This window comes from Gasterosteus aculeatus, chromosome 12 (genome assembly GCF_964276395.1).
Source record: "Gasterosteus aculeatus chromosome 12, fGasAcu3.hap1.1, whole genome shotgun sequence".
NCBI classification, from domain to species: domain Eukaryota; kingdom Metazoa; phylum Chordata; class Actinopteri; order Perciformes; family Gasterosteidae; genus Gasterosteus; species Gasterosteus aculeatus.
Window position 1 is genome coordinate 7,560,486 of NC_135700.1, and position 15,317 is coordinate 7,575,802.

At 41.8% G+C, this 15,317-nt stretch overlaps 2 protein-coding genes across 2 annotated transcripts; one reads left to right on the forward strand and one right to left on the reverse strand.

Annotated features, from left to right (window-relative positions):
* Nucleotides 1–225: 225 nt before the first annotated feature.
* Nucleotides 226–7,266, reverse strand: LOC120811097 (gastrin-releasing peptide receptor). Its single transcript, XM_040166261.2, has 4 exons — nt 5,924–7,266; nt 3,584–3,932; nt 2,221–2,334; nt 226–1,896 (listed from the first exon to the last, which is right to left on the reverse strand). The coding sequence occupies exons 1-4, from the start codon at nt 6,229–6,231 to the stop codon at nt 1,615–1,617; spliced, it is 1,053 nt and encodes a 350-aa protein (XP_040022195.2). The 5' UTR covers nt 6,232–7,266; the 3' UTR covers nt 226–1,614.
* A 2,911-nt stretch (nt 7,267–10,177) lies between these two features.
* Nucleotides 10,178–15,025, forward strand: LOC144382972 (cell surface A33 antigen-like). Its single transcript, XM_078084942.1, has 7 exons — nt 10,178–10,495; nt 11,344–11,513; nt 11,711–11,927; nt 12,227–12,391; nt 13,071–13,187; nt 13,296–13,437; nt 13,684–15,025. The coding sequence occupies exons 1-7, from the start codon at nt 10,441–10,443 to the stop codon at nt 14,135–14,137; spliced, it is 1,320 nt and encodes a 439-aa protein (XP_077941068.1). The 5' UTR covers nt 10,178–10,440; the 3' UTR covers nt 14,138–15,025.
* Nucleotides 15,026–15,317: the final 292 nt, after the last annotated feature.

Here is a 15,317-nt window from a genome sequence, read left to right on the forward strand (position 1 = left end):
ATTAGGACATTGCGGTGTGACAAGGCGACTGTAAATCTAGCATGCTGCAAGGCAGAATAATCATGTCCAGTGAACACCGTGCTGCAGGAAGAATGTGTTGTATACACAATCAACAGGACGAACGCTCAGCATAACCAAAGTGCAAAGACACACACAGCTATCCACCTTTATGCAATATGCAATATACAACGATAAAGAGATATAATGCACTCATTTGAACACAATGTTTATTGATTCCATGTGAAAGAGGTGCAACATTTTTTGAAGTAAACAAGGTCTGTCAATTTAATTTCCTTGAGGACTGCATGCAAATTGTGCGAACACTCGACTACAAAGAATATAAAACCATATTGCGTAATCCAATACCAAGTGACAAATGAGATTTCTAACACATGCGTTTACATTTTTCGCTCTCTTTACACCCGAGTCACTGCTAAAATCCACATTCTGTAAGCAGAGGACGGCTAACATTTAAGATACATTTCTAAAGGTACACTGAGAATGTCACAAGTATCCTCACAGCATTTATTTCAAAGATATCACATACATACTGCAGCACAGTGCAGCCAGAATATAACACATCAAGCTTCACAATTATACATGCCAATGTAGACCAATATCACATTTAAGAGCACACCGACTTTTAAATCATGCAGCAGCAACATTTTGTATTCTTTACATAAATATAGCAGCTACGTCGGTTACAGTCCCTAACGTTGTACCGACCAACAGCTTTGAACCGGAAACATAGCAGTTCGCTTTCATTATAAATTGGTAAGTTTGCAAGTAATCGTTACTTTGCACTAACAGTTTGCAAACAGTTTGCACTGACAGCTGCACGTTGATGACAGGAAAGTAAAATATATTCTCTGACTTCTGGGTAGAAAGTCCTTTAAAGGGACGCTGCACAAATATTACTCAAGTTAAACTCCGCTTGTGAAAAATAGTCATTTATGTCTTCTGTGGTTCTGGAGGAACTTTACTGAGTCAAAGAAAATGCCCCAGCTAATATCTTTTATCTCAGCTTTGGCGTTCATAACTTGTGTGGTGATCGCATCTAAAGATATCGTATTTCCCAGGTGCACGGGGTGTAGCCCAGAGATTCTGCCATGTTGCGTTACGGGAAAGGTCAACCCTGTCTCCTAGCTACTCGCATGGCTTTTGACTCTTTTGTCATAGCAACGTCTGGATGCTCAGCAGTGAGTTGATGAGAAAGTTTTTAGTCCTTGTTCAAGAAAACCTCAGTGGTCTAAATCATAAATGACTGGTAATTAACCTTTATCCTTTTATCCTTATGACAGCCGTGTGGTACAAAAACGTTAAACCTTCTCCACTTTAAGCACAGTGCCTGTCAACATAATAACTTAAGGCAGGTAAACTAATTTTTCATACACGTTTTAATACAATTTCTGGACACATGCTTCAACCACCATTCTTTTAACAAAGACAATGGCTCCTTCAAGGCCCTGAACTTTACAGAAGTGCAATATTTAAACACCGGAGTACCCCAACTACTCAACTATATATCTTCATGCATGGTTCTTAAACTGACATTAACAACAGTAATGCAGTCACTGACTCAAAAGCAAAGAGGCAGAAACACAGAAACACAATTTACACGCAATCCTCCTGATAGACCCGCCTGCCATTGATCATGCTGAGGCTCCCCATGGAGTGATGGGTGCTGCGTACCGACGTCCCGTGTGTGTTACAGTGAGTGTGGCTCTGCGAGGAGCGTCTCAGCATCATGTGGCAGCAGCAGCACAGCTGCCGGTTGAACTGCTTCTGGAAGGTGTCACTCAGGAGATAAAGGGCAAACGGGTTGAGGCAGGAGTTGGTGAAGGCCAGGATACGAGCGACGATGCTGCACACAAAGTGAACCAGGGAAGTGTCCACCTGGTCGGGGGAGTAAATGGCTTGAATGATGGAAGTGTGTACGTACGTTGGATTTAAGTGATGATATTTGTCTGAATAAGTTGGTATGGCCTGTTCTTCTCTCAGTATCATTGAGACTTCTAGTTTTAGGAGCTTAGATATTATACGTTCAAATTAGTGCGTGGTTAATACATTATATTTAGTTATTTTTTTAGGCAGTTAAACTATTGTGGAACTTAAATGGATTTTCCTAAAACTCCCGATGGATATAAATAATAATAAATACACAAATACAATCTTTTTTTAAATAAACAAATAATAACATATTGTTTTTGTTCAACCGACCTGGGAGTAGTGGTAGGAGCGGTACAAGTAGATGACGTGACAGGGCAGCCAGCACACTGCAAAGAGACCAACAAACACCAGCACTGTCTTGGCTAAGCGCTTCCTTGATTCAACCTGTTGAGCGCAGAAAAAAAACCCGTCAAAACTAAAGAGTAATGCTGGCATTGAGTAATAGACATTATCGTTTGAATTTGTTACATGCATTTCCACTACTGGGGGAGCAAGTATTTGGATATTTTACTTAAAGTAAAATGTAAAGTTGAAAAACATAAAATGTCCTGCATTCAAAATTCAACTTAAGTGTCACAGGCATAAATGTACATACTGTATGTATCAAAGTACTCAGTGTGAAGAACTTAGTTCATACAAAAAGAATACAATGTTCTTCATCAATTCTTATTATCATTTCTGATGCATTGCACTGCATTTTTAGCCTTGGGTTGCTTAATCTGTACCATATTTAGTAAATGTATAGCCTATTCTAAAAAATCGACTAAAGTATAAGTACCTCACAATGTTGCTTAAGTGCAGACCTTCTGTTTATGTACACATTTTCTTGCCATCACATTTATGCATTACATTTTTCATTGTTACTATAAATATTTCTATTTTTCTTTTGAATGAAGAGCATGACTCATTTGTTTCACTTCAGATTTTATAATGCTCTCCTTCACTGCCCTTCAACTCAAATAGACCCTGCTTGCGCTTGGATTTCTGTTGGCTGCACTCCGATTTATTAGAGATTACAGAGGAACTCAACTCTGCACTCCGATGTATTGGAGAGCACCGGTTTCTAGCTGTTATTTCGGAGCTGGCTATTTCAGTAGTCTTTTTTATGTTTGATTAGGTGTGCAAATCTCTCAAATCTAAAATGCGTCGCAATGCAATCAATTCGATCAAGGTCATCTAGCAGCCAGGCTAATTACGTGTCATTCAGCTGCTGCATGAACCTTATTGATATAGGTAACACCGAACTAATACACTGCAGGAAGGATTTATGCTTTTTCAATATTATTCATAAGGTTTGTCAGTAGTTACCTTGTAAATAAAAGTGTAAAATTAGTTTTAATGGATGAAAGAGTAGCCATGTGCATGTGATGCTAGACTGATGACATACACTTCTAATAATACACAGTGTTACTTTATCATCCCTTCTGATGACAAGGGTTCTAGCTTCCATTAAGATCACTGAGATTATGCCATTGGTAATTTAACCTTTGCTAATTGCATGAAAGCATGCCAACCAATCAGACACATAGATAGATTTCAGTAAATCAGTAATTGTACTTTTTTTTTTTTACTGATGACCTGTGTATATTAAAGGTTGGGCTACGCCACTGGGGACGGTTGTTTGAACACTGGCCTGTCGTCTGGCGTGTAAGTTCCCCTCCACCGGCAGGTTTGAGGCGCTCTTCATCAGGCTGCGGGCGATGAAGGTGTAGTACACGGATATGATCAGCAGGGGAATGACGTAGAAAATGAGGAAGGAGGCCATGGAGTGGATCTTGGGGTGCAGTTCCCCCGCATGCGGATAGGGGGCGCAGGTGACGAAGCTCTCATTGGTGGAGGTGACGAAGGTGTGGAGGTCAGAGAAGACGGCCTCGGGGATAGCCAGGACCAGGGAGAGGAGCCAGATGAGAGCCGCCCGTAGGACGATGATGGTGGTGCTGCTCGATGCCTTGATGTCCAGGGGCTTCACGATGGCCCTGTACCTGTCACACACGTGCTGTAAGTTAACACAACGTGATACAACGCAGAGCAGTGACACAAAAAGGTTCAGGCTGTGGAAGGCGAATCAGAATAACAATATATTGCTAAATTCTTTTAGCAATAAAAAGCATTAACCTTTTTCAAGTTGAGGAGGCCATATGAAAAAGGAGGAGCAATGAATAAAAGCCTTATAACATATTTTCAGTAGATCTTGTTTCACTGAGTAAAAACACAATTTTGAGGACGGTACTTGATTTAAGGGTAATGTGTGAGACCTGTGCTCAAATGAAACCCTTACCTCGAAAAACATGGCACTGATTGCATATGATCGGAGCAGCTCGGATTTCGACACATCTCCAAGAACTGAATTGCACAACACGGCGATGACAACTTTTAAAATGTTCTGGCAGAAGATTGGAGCCTACGTGTTTTGATTATGCAGAGTGAGCAAACAGATGATCAGGCAACTGTAATAGTGCGAGATTTGTGGAGTCCTACACGTATTGGGGTCTGTGATAATCATAACCTAATGTGCTTTGGGAGATGCAAAGGAAAAGTGGTTTGTAGTAAGATGTAAATTACAACTTCAAACACATTTAAAAAGTACTTTATTTGTTCAAATTTGGGTAAATCAGTTAAAAGCACATCACGGGATGCTAATGCTGAAACTTTAAAAAGTGATGATTCTCAGGCAAGTTCTGAGGTTATAGAGACCAAACCAAGACGATATCCACATATCCACAATATTACAGAATTCAACAAATTTTGTTTTGTGTGGTTGAGGGAATCAGGAGGAAGCAGCTTAAGCTGAGGGAGAACGAAGCGGGGACCTTTAGTTACATGGACATATTTTGTAATATCTTAAAGTTACGGTTAAATTATTCGTATATATATTGGTTTTGTTAACTGTATTGGTTGATTTGACCCTTTTCCTTCCTTATATTGATTTTAGCTAAAAGTACAGGGCGTTGGAATTTAATTTAAAATGACCAGAAAATGTTCTTCCTTCAGTGCGAAATACATCCTGCTCCGAATGTGAAACAGATGTCGATACATTCAACTTTATTCAAATACGTTTTTCAGGAAGCACAGCAAGTTACTACAGGCAACGGGAGCCGGTAGGCAGGAAGTCCCCCTGTAGCCCAGGACCCTCATTTCCGGGGCCACTCGGTTCAGCCCATGTGGAGGAACAAGACCAGGTTGACTGCGACCTAGATGATACACAGCCTGTGACATGTTAGTGAGGACCGGTCAACAGCCTCGTTGGGTATATTCCTGTCCATGTATTAACAGGATTTATTGATTACCAATAATACACTAAGAAGCTTGGCCAAGCGAGTAGTGTAACCGTGAAGAGCTTTATATTTCTGCTGGGCCTCCTTTTATTATTTCATAACGTGAAGCGTGAAGGTTTATGTCTTCGACCAGCAGGGCAGCTGATATTGGCTACGATTCCAATTTATTTTGAGACTCCAGCAATAATTAATTTGAACTAAACGGCACAGTTATTTTATTGTAACAGCAGGAAGGCCTGTCTGTATGTGAGGCGTTGCGGCCTCCAGCAACTTTGATCAAAAGAAGAAGAAAAAAGTGACCTATAAGACCGGGAAGAACAAGGAACAGGAATATTGATATTAAAGCAAGTGCGTTCTGGAAGCGTTCAAGTTTTTAAAACACATTTATATCTACTAAAAAATGGAAAAGTTGTATTTGTGTAATTTAACAACAAACTTTTGAAATTAGAAATCGACACCACGAATCTCTTGCCTCATGCGCGCACGTGTCAGTAAAGCCTTTAACACAAGCGATCCTCCCCTGATCAATACGCAGTTAAATATTTGTTTTCCCTCGCGATATTAAAACATCCGCATTGTCGTATTAAACGTGACTATCTTCACAGCGTGAGACGCAACGGGGCGTCTGCGACCATTCAGAACGCCACACATACCGTTTTAAAGTGAATATGCGTAAAGAAGGAAACCCGCAGCCGTACCTGTCAGCGGAGAGGGCGGTGAGGGTGAACACGGACACGCCAACCGAGGTGAGCTGAATGAAGGGGATGACTTTACAGCCCACCCTGCCGAACAGCCACTCCTCTGACAGGTAGCGGCTGGCATCCACCGGCGCGCAGGTCACCAGCAGCAGCACGTCCCCGAGGGCGAGGCTGGACATGAACAGGTTGGGCACGTTGCGGATGGATTTGGTGGAGCAGAACGTCTTGATGAGCGTGATGTTGCCGATCAGTCCCAGAACGCCGATGACGCCGTAGACCGAAGCGACGACCACGCCGGTGAACCACATCGTCCGCGCCGTGGAGAGCTGTGACGCTGCGCGACGCCGGCGGGTTTCCGAGAGAAGGCGCCAGTGCTGGGATCACCATTCTGTGTCCTGCTTCAGAGTGTTGTGTCCCTGCTGTGCTCAGCCGCACAACATGCAAGAACGATCCATATGCTTATTTGATTTAAGAACAAGTGCCGTTTTGTCAATAGCTGGATGTGGTGCAATGGTAAATCTTGGCATGGCTATGAGGCATCTAAAACCGCAAGTGTCTCCATTAATCAGGAACATTTAGGAATTTGGGTGGTGTATTGGACAAATAAGACAAATAACTACAGAGACGGTCATCAATGATCAAAGCCTTACAATCTATAGCAGCATATAATTTACCCTGAAATGTAAAGACAGAGATGGTTGATGAGCATCTTCTGAAACAAAATAGCAGACAATGCCTTTTCTTGTGTTTTTCATTATTAGTCTGCTATGAGTCTCTCTTTGACCTTCCAGGATTCGCACGTCCTCAAAATACAGGGGAAAGTTTGAGCGAACGAGGGAATTGTTGATTGAATTGTCATTATTATTCTTACAACAAGTTTTTAGGAAATTACTGAATCATCCAGAGTTAGTTGTTTACCTTGCCATCATTTTGTATAGCTTCTTCATATTCTCTTTGTGTGCCTTTTTCACCAAAATGTCTTTGTTATTGTAATCCACCATTACCAATAATCCCCAGAACGGATGAATATGTTCTCAACTGAAAATAACTAGACTAAACACTGGTTCAGCATTTCCCTCAATGTGTGTCGTAAGACTGCAGGACAAATCCAAAATCAATCGAGCAGATGGACTGCTGAGTTCTGAGCTGCTAATACTTTTTTTTTTACCATTTACCTTTGTTATTCATATAAGCATTATGACATTTGTTAGTCACCATCTAACATCAAGTTTAGCTGAGGCGGAGGAAAGTTGCTTTGGTTTGTTCAATTTTGACCAGAAGATGGCAACAGATGACCAGTAAAAAACATCCCCAAGGTTTTTAAAGTTCATTCCGAAGGGGAACTTGAATCTGCGATATCCAATATAAAGACAATGAAGTAGGCTTCATTCTCTTGGAACCATGGATGCCCGTACAAAACACCTTGCCAATGCATGTTGAAAATGTCAATGGATTAAAGAAAACTTTGACCTGTCGACACTAGAAGAAAAGCTAAGATTGGTGGACCGACCAACCGATATTGACATTACCAAAGGTTTGGGCCGATTGCAGGATCCATTTAGTCCTAAAATCATTATATGAACCAGAGCGCAAGCACGCGTGAGCACTGTGGGACGTGGCGTTTTCACAGACTGACTGGTTGAGTAAAGCTGATCTGCTGTTGTCTTCACATCCTGCAATTACGCAGCGGGTTACTGTTGACACTTTGTGTGAAACCTCGGGATAATGGGACTTCACAGGGATGGTTGTGTATTGACAGGCCATCAGCAGGCACTCAAGCAGAGAAGCGATCTGTGAATGAACCCTAACAGGTGATACTGAAACACAAGCCCTCTTCAGCACAAACAGCACAGATTTGAAAAGAGGAACAAGGACGGGCAGGAATCCAGCAGGGTGCGATGAGGAACAGAGAGAGAGAATTTCTCTAATCCCTGTTAATCTCTGGGGTACAAAAAAAAAGGTGGCGTGGCGTCTGGATCCATGCGGAGGAGAAATTAGACTGCCAGGAGCACAAGAAAAGGGTTCTAGTGTTTTGCAGAGGAGAAGGAGAATGAGGGGAGGAGAGAACAAGGAACCTGGCGTTATCTCCTCTCCTTGTGTTTATGTGTGGGGATGTGCATACACCTGTGCATGTGGGTGGAAAAAACATCAATCATCTTTTGATTATTCTCCTTCTGCCTCTGTGAAGATACAATAGATTATTGACACGAGGAAAAGGTCATTGTTGAAGCACAAAATGTCCCGTACATATTGAGTGTTAGACAGCTGAATTATTTGCCCCGGCCTGTAATGTGGTATGTCTCTAAATGCCACACAAACCTCTGTGAAGAGTGTGAAGATGAAGAATGATGAAGAATGTGAAGAGAAAAATGACAAAAGAAATTAATTTTAAAGATGGACATGTTAATATCTTGCTGATTTGTGGCCTTAAATGAACTCTTCCAACACCAACACAGAATCATCAAAGTATCGACAACACCAACTCTGTCAAACGTTCCTTATCTTCTCCTAATGGTTTTATTTGATTTTGATCAAGACCTCTTTTACTTTTGGATTATAATTACAATAATGACATCAACAAATTCATCTTTTCAGATCAGAAGAGGCTATTTTCTATAATCCATCCATCCATTGTCAAACCGCTTATCCTGCACACAGCGTCGCGGGGGGGCTGGAGTCCATCCCAGCCAACCCTGGATTGGTTGCCAGCCAATCGCAGGGCTACACAGAGACATACAACCATTCACACTCACATTCACACATCTACGGGCAATTTAAAGTCCCCAATTAAGCTGATCCCCAGAGCATGTCTTTGGACTGTGGGAAGAAGCCGGAGAACCCGGAGAGAACCCACGCAGACACGGGGAGAACATGCAGACTCCACACACTGGGCGGAATCGAACCCAGGACCTTCTTGCTGTGAGGCAACAGTGCTAACCACCACGCCACCTTGCCGCCCCAGTGCGAATGATATTTTTATTATTTACATCCATGTCTGTGCCTTCTTCAAAGGGTTTTCACAGAATTAGGTTCAGTAACTGTTGCTGTTTTAGCATTAGTTTTCATATGATAAATGCTCACTTATGAGATGACTAAACCTAGATGATGTTAGAAGCATTTCCATGGAAACAGAAAAACAACAAACAACACACGTGTCTTCTGTCTCTGCGTGTGATTTTTGAGGGATGCACGTGTATGACGTCGTTCATGGTGGATGTAATTTGTTTTTTTTTGTATGAATAGGAAAACAAGAAATATACTAGATATGTGTGGGTTACTCTTGGACACAAACAGGCTATTTGTTTCCAGTCTTTGTGTCTAACCTAAACTGACAAGCTGCTGCCTGTCGCGTTATGTTACAGACAGATTCAAGTTATTCATCTTCTCATCTTACTTCTTGCCAGGAAAGAAATCAGCATATATCCAAAAATGTTAAAAGATCCTACATACAAATACATAGAAATACATTTTTACTTCCCTATTCTACCCATAAATTTGTATGTTTTTTTCTTCTTCATTTTAGTTTCAATTCTAGAGTGCGAGGTTCAATTCAAGGTTGGGGGCCTCGAAGCTTATCATTATGTTGGATACTTTCCAGCCACATCCACTGAACGGTGCTAGAGGCTCCATCACCCCAGAGCAGAACCAAACACATAACATTAAATCATTCATTCTAGATTTAAAAAAAATGTAACGTGCTTGAATTACTGAAACACTGTGTTTCTTCCTGTTTCGTTCTTTGTGTGTGTGTGTGTGTGTGTGTGTGTGTGTGTGTGTGTGTGTGTGTGTGTGTGTGTGTGTGTGTGTGTGTGTGTGGGCCTTAGAGATCCCGTCAAACCAGTCTGACGTGACTGCTTCTCTTGTTTCAACAGCACATAGTTCAAAGCACCATCCACTCAGCCCTACGTAGCTCGTGTGCAGTCTGAACTCGCTGCTTGTCTTCAGTGTCAATGTTACGATTTAGCGTAGCGTTGAATTATAGACCCCCAAACCTCTTTTGCATGAAAAAACACGAAGTTAAACTTTGTGGGTTTTAATGTTTCTTGGTTTTGATCTTGCACTTGTTGCAAAACATGATGTATAATGAGGAATTCAACTAAAACATTTAAACCCCCGCAACATGGAACCTATAAGTGAGATGAATGATAGAGTCCAACATTAAAACTTCAGATTGCGGCATATCTTGGTCATATTTGAAAACATTGCTCTTGTTAATAAAGGGACCACGAGAAGACATTCCACGGGGACGGAGTAACGATCCAAATCCAGGTACAGTCTGTAGTGAAGACACGCAGAAACACGTCGGGTGGGCGGATGAAAAATGTGTTCGTACCCGCAGTGAGCGGCGGTGATTGGCGGGCAGCGCTGTCACTCAACCAGACGCAACGGGCGCACCCATTGGGCGCAAACCAGTCTGGTTTCGATAGAAATTGCTTCCAGGTGCCTCGAGTTCCCTTTTACATCTTAGAGAACGCTACTTACCACACTAAGAAGAATACGCTTGTCTGGTTGAGAAAATGGAAGCGTTGGCGATGGAGAGGAGGATTTCTCCCTGGATCCTGCTGTCTCTTGGTGAGTTTACCTGCTAGAATTCATTTGCACCGCGTCTGGTAGAGCGGCCACACCTGTTGACGCACCGACAGGTAGATATACTGAGTCGGCCACCTGCAATGCGCGCGGCCTCTTCTGGAGAGCTTTCCCTATTTTAGAACGTTTGGTTTTACAAAAATGTCGGAGCTCTGGAAATCCGGCGGCAAAAGCATATTAAAATGATCAAGGGTGATAATCAAATACTTCAACGGGATGTTGAGTTTGACACAAACTCCAAAGATATATACTTTACTGGCGTCCGAGGTAAAGAAATAATATATAAATAATAAGAAATATAATTATTTCTTTTCTGCCCATACTAGTCGTAGCTCTAAACAAAACCGATTTGTCTTTATGTGTAGGCTACTTGTGGGTGACAGGGCGGTGTAAGATCCTGGTTCCTCCTTTAGACCGAATAATTCACTGTGTAGATGCATGTTACATGGGCCTGCAATTCAATATGATAACTAATTTGTCTTTCAATCATATTGTGATGAAATACAGACATCGGGATAGCTAATTCCCGATATTAATCTGAATTCAAATTCTGTTTTTGCAATCCTCCGTGTTGTTAAATCAAATGTCAATGTCAAATGTCCTCTGCATATAAATTCAATGAAGGTACAATGGAGGTATTTAAGTATTAGTTTATATTTCAATTTCACCTGAAATAACAATTTATTAAGGGCAAATACTTTAATCTGTCACATTGAATTCGCACAGGAGCATACAAAAATAATGTTTACCGTGTGAGTAATTCCCTTATTTTAGTGCCACATTGGAAGCGCAATATCGTTATCTACGGTTTGATATTCTGCTTTCTGTGACAGTGCTGTCAGGTGTTGATGCCCTCAATGTGAACATCCCGAAGGAGTTATACGAGGTTGCCAGAGGTGATAACACCACACTGCCGTGCAAATTTATTCCCCAAAACCCTGGGACTCCTCAGTTAGTCATCATCACATGGTATGGTGAAGGTGTGAACACGGACCCTGATGAGGTCAGTCTGTGTGTGTGTGTGTGTGTGTGTGTGTGTGTGTGTGTGTGTGTGTGTGTGTGTGTGTGTGTGTGTGTGTGTGTGTGTGTGTGTGTGTGTGTGTGTGTGTGTGTGTGTGTGTGTGTAAAATCTATCAATGAAGATGACAACTGTATTTTCTTCCTTTTTAATGTTCCTCCGATGCTCCTGTCGTCTAACAGACCATCATCGTCACTTATTATTCTGTTGGTGATATTATCGACGTTAAACCGCTGTATGAAGGCCGGGTGTCCCTGGATGTCGATATTAAAACAGGAAAGGCCGACCTGAAACTTTCCTCCGTCACGCTAGATGACAACAAGGAGTTTAAGTGTCAGGTCCAGATTCCAAACGACGATGAGGGCAAGCTGGCCGACACTACGCGCCTGGTGGTTCTAGGTAACTTCATCTGTTTTCAGACAAATCTTTGCGTATGCATATTGTTTCTAGTTTCAACATGTGCGAGCGTAGAGTATTATTACTATTGTTGTGGGTGGTGTGTCCCATCATTAGATCGTCTCTTTTCTTCATTAACCGGTGGCATCAACATGTGAAACCTCCCATTCTCAATTTTATAACCTATTTAGCTCCTCACTAAAACCATATTTTATGTCTTGTATATTTCACATTTCCTTTTCATAATTTCAACATTCTTTATTGAAATTTGAATGAACCCCTCTCACCGTTTTCGTTATTAGTGGCTCCATCCACACCCGTGTGTGCGATCAAGGGAAATGCAGAATACGGAGAGAACATCAACCTGACCTGTTTGTCTGCGGAAGGCTCCCCGGCACCCGTTTACACGTGGAAAAGTCTAGATGTCCTGAACAATCCTCGCAAACCTGACTCAAGAACCACCGATAGTAAGTGTCAGTTTCTGTGGGGGGCTACGGATCCTGCAAAATGTGAGTCAACTCGAGGCCCTTAAAGGTTTCCCCTACCATTATGACAGGGGGGTTGTAAACCTTTTTATTTTTTTTTTATGATTTAGAACAAACATTGCGTCACTGTTCCCTAATTCGTACAGTTCGTATCTTCACTTCCGATAAAAAATTACGATGTAATTTTTTTTAGGTCTTTAATGGTGTTTAAACAAACGTTTAACTTTACTATTTATGCTGTCAACGAATCCAGGACCCTAATTCTGGCTTTTAAAATAAGATATCACGCTCCATATTGTGCAGAAAAAGCTCCTTCAGAACAAGAAGCTTTTCAAACTACTGACCATGTCCTTACTGCCTACTCACATCAAAGTAATTAGACATGGAATGTTCATATTAAATCTGACATGTAGATTCTTTTTAAATCTATGAATTAACATTATTTGAAATTCGGTGGCAATCGCGGAAGAAAAAGAAATCAAAAAGACTGGAAAGAACGTAATAGGCAAATGAAAGCTAGCGGGTCCAAATTAGGAAACATTGACGCTATGTATTGTTATGAAAATGCGGCCCCTCTTGTGGAATAAACATAAATCAGTGACAGTTTTGAGGAGTTGTAACTTGATTGAGTGTGTAAGTGACCTTTTTCTTTGCCATCTAGAGGGAGGCATCATGTCTCTATACAACATCTCCAAAGAGACATCTGGATACTACATCTGCACCTCAACAAACAAGATCCGCTCCGCTACCTGCAACATCACCCTCGCAGTCATGCCACGTGAGATGAAGCAACTGTCTTGGAATGTTGAATTCCACATAAATGCATCTTTACAACAATGCGTTACAAAGTGCGTGACCCTTATCTTCCGCTTATTCAATCCCGCAGCTTCCATGAAGATTGGCTCCACTGCAGGAATCGTCGGCGGTGTCGCCGCCCTGTTGATCGTAGTCATCATCGGCATCTGTTGCTGTTGCTACTGCCGCAAGAAGAAGTTGAAGGAGGAGGAGGAGGAGGAATACGCCATGGGGTAAAGTTTGCCCCCGTTAAAGACACACTGACTAATAAAAAAGATGTTAACTGGGGCGGGAGACATTTGACACGGCCCATTGCCAAGGCTGAATTAGTAGCCGACCAAACATATCATGGTTTTTAGGCAGAGAAGGCCGGTTGTCCTCCAGGAACTTTTAAGGCAACTATTGTGTAAGTGATGTATCGGATGAAGCTTTCAAAGAATCAAAACTCAACACCCGCCTGTTGTGTGTTCACTATCCAGAGTTCGCGAGGAAGAGCACGGCGACCAAAAGCCGGCTAGAAATGGTGTGACTCAGATTGACGATGGACAAGAGGACGACCGGGTTCATGACGACTCCAGTCTGAGACGCCCTTTTGTAAGCACTGAGCGCCACGAGGAACGGAGTGAGCGCGACTACGACGACCGGCGCAGCGAGTACGACGACCGGCGCAGCGAGTACGACGATCGCAGAAGCGACTACACCGATCGCAGAAGCGACTACGACGACCGCCGCGACAGGCCCGGTAACCGCAATGAGCGCTACGATGACCGCCGCTACGATGACGATGACCGCCGCCGCCGCTACGACGACGACCGTAAGGACCGTCGCGTCAAACATGACGACGACCGCCATGATGAGCGCTACGACGATCGTGATCTGGTCAAACCACCCGTGCCAGCCAATAAGCCTCCGAAGAAGGACTTCCGCGACTAAAGCCGTCGACAATCTCCTCTTTAAGTCCATTCACTCCAATGACCTCACACTCAAGCTGTCTTGCTTCTCTGATTCTGTTGCGACATAATTTCCTATAAAACTAACTATACCAGAATGAAGAGGGAGCCTAAACTGTTTTTCTCTAACAATTTGGTGAGTCAAGAGGTTTGTGGGAGAATTAGTTGAGGAACGGTGACCACAAAAGCCCATCTGATCTCCGTTAACTCGGTTAAGCGATCCGGTCTACACAGTGACCAGAGACAGATCTGTATCTTTGTGGTCTTGCGTCATACAAATAACAGAAACTAGGAAAACATTTCACACACCGCCAGAAAAAAAAAGTAGATTTGGCGATTCAGAGATTAGGTGGCGTTTTATCTTTAAACTCGATTTGTTGGTTTTGTTCATCTGACTTGTGTTGCTGGTGGTGTTTTTAAGAATTCTTATTTTAAATTCATATGTTTTGGGGAACAATAAAGAAAAGGTATACCATTATATGTAAGTCTTTGTGGGATTGTTTGAGTTCTATGCCCTCCTGTTACAGAAATATTGTGACCGTTTTTATTGTCGTGTTTTTTTTTTATCATTTCATTTCTTTTGTTCCATCATGTAGAAACTACAGCTTCCGCTGATTATGTAGCTTGATAGTCACCACTTCCTTCTTTCTTTTGTTCTTTAAATTTGTAAAAGTACATAACAATTAAGACCTTGAACATACAAATATATAACCACCTTTTGCCATGTCACTGTCAAATCTTTTTTTATTTGAATTATTTTATAGTTTTTTGTTGAACTGGAATTAAAATATACAAATGCAATTATGTTAATGTCAATAGTTTTACATTCTATTGGGATTTGTGTTATAAAACGTTGTATTCCATTGCTGAACTATGACTTTGTGTTATTTTTAAAGCAAACGGATTCTCATAACTGTATGAATCCTGAACACTAGATGGCAACTTTACACCTATCACATACATATACAAATTGTCTCATGGTCACTACATTCATACCACACATGGGGTAAGAACAAAAAAAGCTACGGGATTCTACGTTTTTATCTTGACATATTATTTTACTAAATATTTAGTTTTGAACAGATTTACTTACATCACTGCCACAATCCATTATGTGGAGAGCAGTGGCTACATACTGTATGTATATATATATGTATATATAT

Coding starts and splice junctions, on each gene's coding strand:
- LOC120811097 (XM_040166261.2), bottom strand. CDS start 6,231: ATGTGGTTCACCGGCGTGGTCGTCGCTTCGGTCTACGGCGTCATCGGC. Junction 3,933..5,923: donor ACCGCCCTCTCCGCTGACAG/GTACGGCTGCGG, acceptor CGTGTGTGACAG/GTACAGGGCCATCGTGAAGC. Junction 1,897..2,220: donor GCTCCTACCACTACTCCCAG/GTCGGTTGAACA, acceptor TCCCCCGACCAG/GTGGACACTTCCCTGGTTCA.
- LOC144382972 (XM_078084942.1), top strand. CDS start 10,441: ATGGAAGCGTTGGCGATGGAGAGGAGGATTTCTCCCTGGATCCTGCTG. Junction 11,514..11,710: donor TGAACACGGACCCTGATGAG/GTCAGTCTGTGT, acceptor GTCGTCTAACAG/ACCATCATCGTCACTTATTA. Junction 12,392..13,070: donor TGACTCAAGAACCACCGATA/GTAAGTGTCAGT, acceptor TTTGCCATCTAG/AGGGAGGCATCATGTCTCTA.